Below are 11,121 nucleotides of genomic sequence, written 5' to 3'. Positions count from 1 at the left end.
TACTTAACACTACTGAACTGTATACTTAAAAATGGTTAAGATGGTAAATTTTATGTCTTTGAAAAAATGCATTAGAAAAGAAAAAAAAAAAAGCCTGAGGAATTGTCCTGGATTTTACCCTTTGCCTCATATTAACTCACTACCACTACTTCAATAAAAATAGAGCTAAAATAAAAAACAAAAAACAAAAAACGGGCAAAGGACTGGAGTAGACATATCTCCAAAGAAAATATATAAATGGCCAAACACATGAAAAGATGCTCAACATCATCAGTCATTAGCGAAATGTAAATCAAGACCACATTGAGGTACCACTTCACACCCACTAGGATGAATATAATTTAAAAAGAGAGAAACTAACAAAATAACAAGTGCATACATTTCTGGGGGGAATGTAAAATGGTTCAGCTGCTCTGAAAATCGTTTGGCAGTTCCCCTGGGAAACACAGAATTACCATGTGACCCAGCAATCCTGCTCCTATATACCCCAAAGGACTAAAAATAGGTACACAAACATACCAGCACTATTCACAATAGTCAAAAGTTGGAAACAGCCCAAATGTCCATCAGTGGATGAACGGATAAACAAATTGTGATTTACACATACAGTGTGATAGCATTCAATCGTAAAAAGGAATAAAACACTGATACATGCTACAACGTGGATGAACGTCAAAAACATTAGAAGGCAGACACAAAGGTCACATAGTGTATAATTCCATTTATATGAAATATACAGAGTAAGTAAATCCATGGAGACAGTACACAGATTGTGGCTGCCAGTAGCTGGTGGAAGGGGGGGAATGGGGAGCAATTGCTTAATGGATGCAAGGTTTCTTTTTGGGGTGATGAAAATATCTTGGCACTAGATAGAGGTGGTGATTGCACAACATTGTGAATGTGCTAAATGCCACCGAATTGTTCACGTAAAAATGAATAATTTTATGTTGTGTCAATTTCACCTTAACAAAAATTACATACACAGGATTTAAATGCATCATTTCACCAACCTTTTAACACTAACATCAGACGACCGAACAGGATTTAGCAGAATCTTTCAGCTTTGAATGTGAAGCAGGCCTAAACTCAAAACTTTGTGATACTGAAATGGAAGATGGGATGTAATAATCTTGGAAAGTAAAAATTATTTTTATTTTCAACGCAGGAGTTTTTTTCTTGAAGAAAAAATATGGAGTAAATATGTAACAGATGATAAATGTTTCTTCCTTCAGGGTACTGATTCAGGGTACTGTGGGCTTCAAAGTTAGATCACCTGGGTTCTCATTCTCCCAGGAATGTTCTGGAGGGCTATCAGATACACTGTATCTTTCCTACATCTTTCTCTTCTAATAAGAGTTGAATCATTGCTGATTCAAGATTTACTATAATACACTCATTCCTTCTCCCTCTGCTGGCTGGCTCCATTAGTACCACACTGATAGACTAACACATAGCAGAGCTGGCCTTATGATCATATAACAGATATTTACTGAGCCTTACTTATTAAGTACCATACACTTTGCTGCGTCCTGAGAAATCCACAGTGAAGTTAAGACACGAGCCCTGGCCTAATTTACCATCTAGTAGGGGAGGCAGAGCATAAGCAAACCATTTATGTATCACGAGTAAACAGTACTATAAAGGGAAATAGTGCTAGAGGAGAGGAATACAATTTCTGGTTGTGTGTTCAGGAAAGGCTTCTCTTAGGAAGGACGTGCAATCTGAAAAGACTGGCATGGCATTAACGAATGGCGATAGGTGAGCTTTGGACTGTGTAAAGTTTATAAAGCCAGGTTAAGAAGTTTGGAAAGTATTTAACTGTAGTGGGAAATAAATGGTGCATTTCCAGCAAGGGAGTGATAGAATTTTGCGTTTTAAAACGATCACAGGCGCAAGACAGAAAGCAGGGAGACTATTTAGGAGGTACAAGGACTTGGAGTAATTATGGTTTTTGGCTTGGGTGACAGGGTGGCTGAGTGTATCATTCTGTGGTAGAATGATGACTGCAGCGGTTAGAGGACACGCGGATGATTGAGTATTTAAGGAAAAAGCAAAGCAGAGCTTTCAAGGCGTCGTGCTCTGAACAGCCGAAACCAGGGCAGGGCACGCTCCTAAAATGGAAATCTTCGGACGGCGGCTGAGGTACAAGACAGCCCAGGAGAGCCGAACTCCGATCCTGCTCTCCCTCTTTGATGTCATCAGAAGCAGTGGCCGGGACCGAGCGGGGATGCTCTCTGACCCAGAACGACGGGAAAGAACAAACAGTGGAGATGCTAAACTTCGGAACTACACCTGGACACCGCCCACCAACTCTACCTCCCAACCACTGCTTAGCCCCACCCCCGGAAGTGCCGCCTATCCACGCTCACTTCCGGTATCCCAGGCGTCCGACCGTCTCGCGAGAACTGGAAGAGCCTATGTGACCTGGGCTAAGCGGAAGTTGGGTCTCTTTTTCGTGGCGCCTCGGAGGCGGTCGGCGGCTTCAGAATGAAGGTGGGAACTGTTGGCGGGTTTCGTGCTAGGTTTGAGTACCGTGGCTCGAGCCCCAGAATACGGCGCTGCGCCCCAGAATCCTGGCTCTGGATGGAGAAGGGCCTGAGGCAGGAGAAGGAGCTATCTTTTGGGGCCGGAGCTCCTTGGGAGAGCGGATGGCGAGCGATTGCAGCTGGAGCTGCGCCGGGCGGGGAGCGCCATGGTGGCGTCCTGCCCCCCAGCCGGGATAGAGGCGGCCCTGCTGCCCGGTTGGCGGCAAATAGGTCGGGCTTCTTGCTCCGAGAGGGTGAACGGCTGCGCAGCGCCCTTCGCCCCGGCGTCATTCCGCGAGGGTTGAAAGATGTGTTCTACTTCTAGTGCAGTGTGTTTTGCGCAGTCTTATGTACACACGTGCTTTAGTGAGTAGTATCAGATATTCTATTAGTTGTGTGTGGGTGACAGGAAAGGCTTTTTGCAGTGGAATAACCTTTGTAGTGGTTCTGCGATTTTCATGAAGTTCTTTCCGCCCGTTTAATTTTTAGCTGAACATCTCTTTCCCGGCCACTGGCTGCCAGAAACTCATTGAAGTGGACGATGAACGAAAACTTCGTACCTTTTATGAGAAGCGTATGGCCACAGAAGTTGCTGCTGACGCTCTGGGTGAAGAATGGAAGGTAAAAGTGGCCTGCCGGACTGCCGAATTGAATTGTTAGAATATTTAAGAGAGAGATGGTAAACGCTGTTGGCAATTGGTAAATGTAATGGGGTTCAAACTCGGGTTCTGTCTTCTGACCTTGGGTTTAGTTACTTCCAGAGGTCACTTTATAACGTGGAGCTATTACCTGGCAGGGTTATGTTCATGAAAAAAATATATAGTTCTTGCCCTGCAAGCTAATGGTCTCCACTTTTTTTTGAAAAGTGCCAAGAAGGGTTGTTTTTGATTTATTTGTGGTTCATAGATGCTTTGTTCCTTAACATAGGCTTTCTCCCCCAAGAGCTGTTAGCGCTGGTAAAGCATCGGCTAGAAGTAACTTGATTGAAAGGACTTTGCTAATTGAACTCGGGAAATTGGAAGTACAGACAAAATTTAGTGACCAGAGAAAGCTATTAAGTTTCAGATTGGTCTTAATGAAGTGCACTTGTTGGATGCCACAGTCTTTCGTTCTGTAATGTGTCATTGTGTTCTCTTCCAGGGTTATGTGGTCCGAATCAGTGGTGGGAACGACAAACAGGGTTTCCCCATGAAGCAGGGTGTCTTGACCCATGGCCGAGTCCGCCTGCTACTGAGTAAGGGGCATTCCTGTTACAGACCAAGGAGGACTGGAGAAAGAAAGCGCAAATCTGTACGGGGTTGCATTGTGGATGCCAATCTGAGTGTTCTCAATTTGGTCATTGTAAAAAAAGGTGAGATTTTTATTCTTGAGTTAATTTTTGTCCACACTGATTTAAAGCTGATTGTCGATTGATTGATTTGCAGTATCCACAGTTTTGACCAGTGGACTTGTATTTAGCAATGCCTGAACAATTTAGGGTTCTTGTTTGTAAGGAGGTTGTTGAATTAAAACGTCTGTTCATTTTTCTCTTTCAGGGGAGAAGGATATTCCAGGACTCACTGATACTACTGTGCCTCGTCGCCTGGGACCCAAAAGAGCTAGCAGAATCCGCAAACTTTTCAATCTCTCTAAAGAAGATGATGTCCGCCAGTATGTTGTGAGAAAGCCCCTAAACAAAGAAGGTATGGGGGATTATGCAGTTTAGGGCTTGCTTAATTTCATTGATTCGTCATAGCATTTTGTGTGCATGTTAGAAGATAAAAATCTGCCTACTAGTTACCTAGAATCTGAGTTTTTAGGAAAATAGTGGGGGAGAGAGAGGGTCAAGACGTGCAGTTGGTATGAATCCTTATTATATCCAGTGCCCTCGAGAGTGATAGAATTTTTCTTGGAAATTTGCCTTTGGGTCACTGATGTATAAGTTCGTTCAGAGATAAGTTATGAGACATTTTAAGTTCGTTGCTTTGGGGTTAGGAGTTGAAAGAATGACAGAAAACTCTGTGGTTGTTATTGAATGTGCTCTCACCCCGCCACACTTGCTTTCTTTCCATATCAGTGGTTCTAATTTTTTTGTTTACCAAAGAAATACATGCTTTCATCCACTTAAGTTGCTTTAACTTCTGGCCTTCGTTTACTTCAGCTGGAATGTGGATAGCAATAGAGTTGTGAGAATAAGAAGTTGGAAAGAAGCTTTATTCAGAATACCAGGAAACAAGTGTTTGGGGTTTTCATATGTATATAAATTTATTTAGGTGTAGTTGATTTACTATGTTGTGTTAATTTTGCAGTACAGCAAAGTGATTTAGTTATATGTATGTAAATTCTTTTTCATATTCTTTTCCATTAAGGTTTATCACAGGATATTGAATATAATTCCCTGTGCTATGCAGTAGGACCTTGTCTGTTCATTCTATGTATAATAATTTACATCTGAATTCCAAACTCCCAAATCCATCCCTCCCCCTTGGCAACCACAAGTCTGTTCTCTGTGAGTCTGTTTCGTAAAGTTATTTGTGTCATATTTTAGATTTCGCATGTAAGTGATATCATATGGTATGTCTTATTGTAACTTCATTTAGTATGGTAATCTCTAGGTCCATCCATGTTGCTGCAAATGGCATTATGTCTTTTTTGTAGCTGAGTAGTATTCCATTGTATATGCCTACCACATCTTTATCCCTTCATCTGTCGGTGGACATTGAGGTTGTTTCCCTGTCTTGGCTATTGTGAATAGTGCTGCTATGAACATAGGGGTGGCGTGTATCTTTCTGAATTATAGTTTTGTCTGGATATATGCCCAGGAGTGGGAGTGCTGGATCGTATGGGAACTCAGTTTTTAGTTTTTTTAGGAACCTTGTGTTTTATATTTTAAGAAGGTATATTGTTTATTAGGCAACATAACCCATCACTAGTGAGGTCTGCAGCAGCAATACTCAGTAATGAAATTTCTGTAGTAAATGATATGAATATTTATAATTGGAATAAACAGCATGTTAGTTCTGGGTTGGGTTTTCCTGACAGATCTGAAAAATTTTGCTTGGGTTTTGGTTTTCAGGACTGGGGGTTTAAATGAGCTAATACCTGGTATATGGTAAGTGCTCATTGGTCACTCATAGGAAATATTTGGACACCTACTGTGTGCCAGGTATGACTTTCAGTGAAGTAACTGGCAGATATATGGTAGTTCCCTGTAGTTGTGCCCCTGGAAATATCATTAGTGTACTAAGTGCTACTTAACAGACATTTGTTAAGATGGTCCTTTCTTTCTTTATAATTCCAAAGGGTTTTTTTTATTTTAGCAGAACCTGAACAACTGAGCATTTAGTCTTAGAATATTTACCTGAAGCGTTTATTGCTCCCAGAAGGTGTCCACAAACTAAAATCATTGCATCTGAAAAGACTCCTGTTCTGAAGCAGATTTATAATCCAGAGGATTTTGGATTATAAATCAGGCTAAATGAAGATATTCTCAGGAATTCCCTGGTGGCCCAGTGGTTAGGACTCTGCTTTCACTATGGTGGCCCAGGTTCAATCCCTGATTGGGGAACTAAGATCCTGCAAGCCGGGCAGCACCACCAAACGAACAAATAAAAACATTCATTCATTCATTCATTCATTCATTCATTCATAGTGTTAAGTTTCACTCCAGATAAGCAGCCTCTGTCTTGGAAAATGAAATTTGAGCACTAATTGGGACTTCAAAGAGCAGTTAATGCTTTACTTAGTTTTCATGACAAGTTAAATATGCGGTTAATACTGTTTTAAAATAATGCTCATATGCCTTACGGTACAGAGAGATAATAATGTCCTCCCCAAGACAATGTAATTGTGGAAGGGAACTCAAAGTGAACAGAAAAAAGTATGGGGTATGACTTCCAACTGTTCAGCAAAGTAACCTATTACTTTGCTGAATTTACGTATGATCTTGAAGTTGACATCCAAGCTACTGGTACAGGAAAACGCTGGTCCCTAGTAAACTGTCTCATACAAATAAGTTTTCATAGGAACTACTGAGTTTGAATCTGTTTCTAATGCTTTAAAAATGTAAATGTGGGTCCTATTGAACAAGGGTATTATTGAAGTGACTGAGTCATTATCTAAATTTTTAGGTAAGAAACCTAGGACCAAAGCACCCAAGATTCAGCGTCTTGTTACTCCACGTGTTCTGCAACACAAACGTCGGCGAATTGCTCTGAAGAAACAGCATACTAAGAAAAATAAGGAAGAGGCTGCAGAATATGCTAAACTTTTGGCCAAGAGAATGAAGGTAAGTCCTCAGTGTGTGTGTGTTGGGGGTGGGGGGATAGGCTTGGCTTTGGATTTGCATTTTTAATCCAGATAAGCTTTAACTGCTTTTTTTTTTTTTTTGGTTTTGTTTAGGAGGCCAAAGAAAAACGCCAGGAACAGATTGCCAAGAGACGGAGGCTGTCCTCTCTGAGAGCTTCCACTTCTAAGTCTGAGTCCAGTCAAAAATGAGATGTTCTAAGAGTAACAAATAAATAAGATCAGACATCACATCTCCTTTATTGACTTCTAATTGATGATAAAATAAATGAAGGTCAAGAAACTTATAGAAGAGGAGGTACTGTATAATCTAGTAGTAGATAAAGTCTGCAAGAGACACCTGAAAGTGATAATCCTTCAGATTCAGACACTGAGACTGAACTGTGATAGGGGAAGAGATGGCCAGGACAGAGTTTCTCTTTGGTGGGTGGCTCAGGAAAGGACTCTTATCATGTTCATTGGCTTTTTAGCAAGGCATGGAACAATATAGGGGAAATAAATGACTAGGACTATTAATCTTTGATACACTTTATTTTGAGGAATACAGTTTTTCTTAAAGATCTATACATGATACATGAAAAGTGCCCTTGTGAAGATGGACATTTGTCATATGTAAAAAGGATAACTTGTTAAAAGCATAGTTAATGGATACCATTTTTAAATAGTTGACAAAGCTTTTAAAACCAGTGCAAATTTAATGCATTAACAGAAAGCTTTTCAACTCTACTTGTTTTTATTATATTTCACACTGCGAAGGAGTTGACTGTACCTCGTTAGAAACACTGGCATCAGTGAAGGATGCACAGAGAAAGTATACCTTTTTTTTTTTGTCTGCAACATGCAGCTTGTGGGGTGTGGGATCTTAGTTCCCCGACCAAGGATTGAACCCAGGCCCTTGGCAGTGAGAGTGTGGAGTCCTAACCATTGGACTGCCAGGTAATTCCCCGAAGTATACTTTTTCTAATGTACTATGTCTGGTTTCTATACTAATTGCAGTTCGAACCTTCATTCAAACCTATAGACTAGAAGGGTCTTAAAAGAAGGCACGTTAGGCTTTAAAAGGTGCTCCTTTGCCAGAGTATATATTAACCACAGGTGAGTAAAATTTTCAAGTGGCTGTAACATGTAGAGACTGACTAAGTGCTTCAGTTAAAGTGTGCATAAGAATCACCTGGGGATCTGGCTAAACAGTGGATTATGATTCGGTAGTTTGGGGCCCCACAGTCATTAATAAGTTCCCAGGTTAGGCCAATAATGCCAGCCCTGAAGCAAGATTCACAGAGGAGATCCCCATAGCTTTTTTTTTTTTTTTTAATTGGAGTACAGTTGATTTACAATGTTGTGTTACTCTCTGCTGAACAGCAGCCCATAGCTCTTAATATTAAAAAGTTACAAAAGTCTTAATTGGCAGTTGACAAAGTTAGAAGTTGAACTTACAGCATTTAAAAAAAGATGATACCAAGTGCCAGAAGGACTGACACTACAGTTGAATCCTAGAGGGTAACAGGCCAAAAGGCAGGTCTGGTGTAAGCCCAGAATTCTAACTAGTAGCTGGTTGATTCTAATGCATAAAAACATGAGAACCACCCTGCTTTCTTATTTTGAGGAGTACAGTCACTACGGTGGACAGATAGGTAAGGTGGGCCTAGACTATACTAGCTTATGAAATCTGGCAGATTTACGAGTTTAACATAGAGAGAGGCCCGCATACCACAAAAAAAAAAAAAAAAAAAAAAAAAAATGAAAAGGGCAACAATTGACTATCCCAAAGGTATGTCAGACTTATGACTGTTATTGCAAAGACATCGAATCCTATATTACTAGTGTATACCAAAAATGAAAAGGGCAACAATTGAATATCCCAAAGGTATGTCAGACTTATGACTGATAACTCATTAACTGTGCAGGTTGCTATAATCAATCTATGAAATGCAGTTAATACCAAATCTAAAACCAGTGTAAGGTTATGATAAACAATCCGCAGTAATTCGAAAGATCGCTTTCAGAAGTTAATCAGGATTTAAGTCTCATACAGTCATTCTAGATATTTCTAAATCTATAGATAATGATTTGAAATCTGTTTTTTTTTTTTTTTTCTGTTTTTGCTATAAATTTTTACTGCCCTTTCTGTGGTAGGTGCAAGAAAAGGCCTTTAAGCAATTTTAATACAAATCAGTCTCAATTTCTAAATGACAGCCACAGGCTAAGCTTTCCAATATATAATGGCTAAGTTATTTAGATTAATATTAAAAAGCTATTAGAAATTTTATAATTTGATATAGCAGAATATTCTTAAATGTGTAAGATCTTCATCACAGGGTTGTTTTAGTGGGAAGTGCTTTGGTAATTTAGTTCGAGTTATTGAGAACTACAGAGAAGTGGGAAAACAGACAATACTGGAATTCTGAAGATCACAAAAGCTTGAATTACTGTACACACTTCAGGAGCCTTAAAAATGTAAGACAAGCACAGCAAACTTGAGAAGTTTTCATTTTATTCAACTTTGATTTTTTTATATGCAAAGTAATTCCAAACTTTCTGTTGGGGCAATAAGTGTTAAGTATTAAAACTAGTACCAAGTCTTAAGTTGCAAAAATATATTCTCTGAGACAGTGCAAAAGATCCATTTTTAAGGCAATGAGAATTGTACACAGTTTCTGACAAGTTCATTTACTTATTAGCACTTTCACAATAAACTGAAACTAGGATTCTGCATAGGTCTTATTAACCCTGAAATGTTGGAAGACTGGTATAGTGACAATTTTTAAAAGATTATAGGTGGAAAGGAGATGTGTGCTGTTAACTGTACCATTTGGAAATAATTACCAACTGATTTAGTCATCTGCATAATTACTGTAAAAGCGAGCACACAATCATTGGCTTTTCAAACCATGCATGCAGAGAGGTAAGGCAAATTTACTGTCCCTAAGGGATGTTTTAACGAAAGGCCTGATAAATGTCAGTGAGGCATGTGAGGTCATGATTTTCTTAAACCTACTGGCAACAAGTTTAATAGCTTTAACGTTTTAAGACAATTGATTCAGCCTAAAAAACAGTATTTACAAATGCACAAGTAAGTGTACAAATCTAAATTTTATACAAGAATAAAATTCTGTGTGCAGTGCAAGTTATCCCACAGGTTTTTAAAAGTGACCAATAGCAACAATTTATGTGCCTGAACAATTTCAGGCCCAAAGACATACACAAGAATTTTAATTTTGTAAATTATGAAGCTGATTAATTTCATTTAAACTATCTGGCTCATTCCAATTTTAAAGCTGTTGCAAATTAACATGATACTGGGAAGAGGATGAAAGGAAGTAACTGGACATTCAAGATACAATCCATTAAGGGAGCGAATACATAACATGAAGGGTAAAAATATATATTAATTTTAAAGTCAAAGGCAAGGCAGTTATCAGACTTTCAGGTAATTTTGAGATTAATGACTACATATGAATTTAGTAGTAGTCATTGATTTAATAGTTGGAGACCCCCTTTCAGAAAACTTTATTGCAACTTGCAATCTAAGAATTTTAATAAATATAATATGGCTGAGTAGATACACACCTACACAGGCACACATATATACACAATACACAAATAGTTGCTCTTATAATTGAGATTTCATTTGTTTTGGGGCTAGGCAAGTTTACATTAATTTGCCATTCCCCAAACTCAATAGCTTCAGATATAGACGAAACGCCAAGAATGAATATGGTTTCTCATTATCGAACTGCTACAAATACTGAGACATGCAAAACCAATTTTCAGCAGATAAAAATAGTTCAGAAATTGTAAATCTTCAACATCAGTAAACCCTAGGGCATTTTAGTGGCATTTTTACCTTCTGAGATGATTCAGTATGAATTACATTTCATTATCTATTGTCCCAAGAATAACTTCAATTTTCACCAATTCATAATTTGAAACAAACCTTGAATGTCTCCAGATTGAATCTATTCCCCCAGTTCTGTGTCCAAAATGTAGTGAATCTTATTTAAATGAGAGGTGCTCCAAAACACTTCCTGCACCACTCCACACTGATACTTGGTGGAGCATCAATTTTCTGCAACTTTTCAAGAATCTCTGTAGATAAATTATTGTATGCCAGTCCATACTCATTGTCAAAAGCCTCTGAAAGATATTTTCAAAAATATAGTTGGTTTTCTTAATAATAAATAAATAATAATAAAATAAAAGCTATGCATTTAAAAATGGTAGTCAAATCATTTTTATATACATATTTAAACTGCATATTTAAAGGCAGAAATCTTTTTAAAGGCAAATGGAGTATCTGCCCATACCAATT

At 38.7% G+C, this 11,121-nt stretch overlaps 2 protein-coding genes across 6 annotated transcripts in view; one reads left to right on the top strand and one right to left on the bottom strand.

The window, feature by feature from the left end:
* Nucleotides 1–2,405: 2,405 nt before the first annotated feature.
* Nucleotides 2,406–7,045, top strand: RPS6 (ribosomal protein S6). Its single transcript, XM_007110835.4, has 6 exons — nt 2,406–2,493; nt 3,015–3,146; nt 3,666–3,876; nt 4,061–4,207; nt 6,635–6,792; nt 6,906–7,045. Exons 1-6 carry the CDS (start codon nt 2,488–2,490, stop codon nt 6,999–7,001), a joined length of 750 nt encoding a protein of 249 aa, XP_007110897.2. The 5' UTR covers nt 2,406–2,487; the 3' UTR covers nt 7,002–7,045.
* Nucleotides 7,046–8,608: 1,563 nt separating this feature from the next.
* The window catches only part of DENND4C (DENN domain containing 4C), a 130,357-nt gene continuing 127,844 nt past the window's right edge, over nt 8,609–11,121 (bottom strand). For all 5 annotated transcript variants that reach the window (XM_024126915.1, XM_024126918.2, XM_024126917.2 and 2 more), the window contains one exon: nt 8,609–10,946. In XM_024126915.1, coding sequence (XP_023982683.1) covers nt 10,810–10,946 — 137 coding nt within the window. In that variant the 3' untranslated portion in view covers nt 8,609–10,809. The remainder of the gene's footprint in view (nt 10,947–11,121) is intronic.

Source organism: Physeter macrocephalus, chromosome 9, assembly GCF_002837175.3.
Source record: "Physeter macrocephalus isolate SW-GA chromosome 9, ASM283717v5, whole genome shotgun sequence".
NCBI lineage: Eukaryota > Metazoa > Chordata > Mammalia > Artiodactyla > Physeteridae > Physeter > Physeter macrocephalus.
The sequence above is the reverse complement of the archived record's forward strand: the minus strand, read 5'-3'. Positions and strand labels throughout refer to the sequence as shown.

Excerpts from the sequence above, each read along its gene's own strand:
- RPS6 (XM_007110835.4), top strand. Across the intron at positions 3,877-4,060 it reads TTTGGTCATTGTAAAAAAAG|GGGAGAAGGATATTCCAGGA; the intron begins GTGAGATTTTTA and ends TTTCTCTTTCAG. Across the intron at positions 4,208-6,634 it reads AAAGCCCCTAAACAAAGAAG|GTAAGAAACCTAGGACCAAA; the intron begins GTATGGGGGATT and ends CTAAATTTTTAG.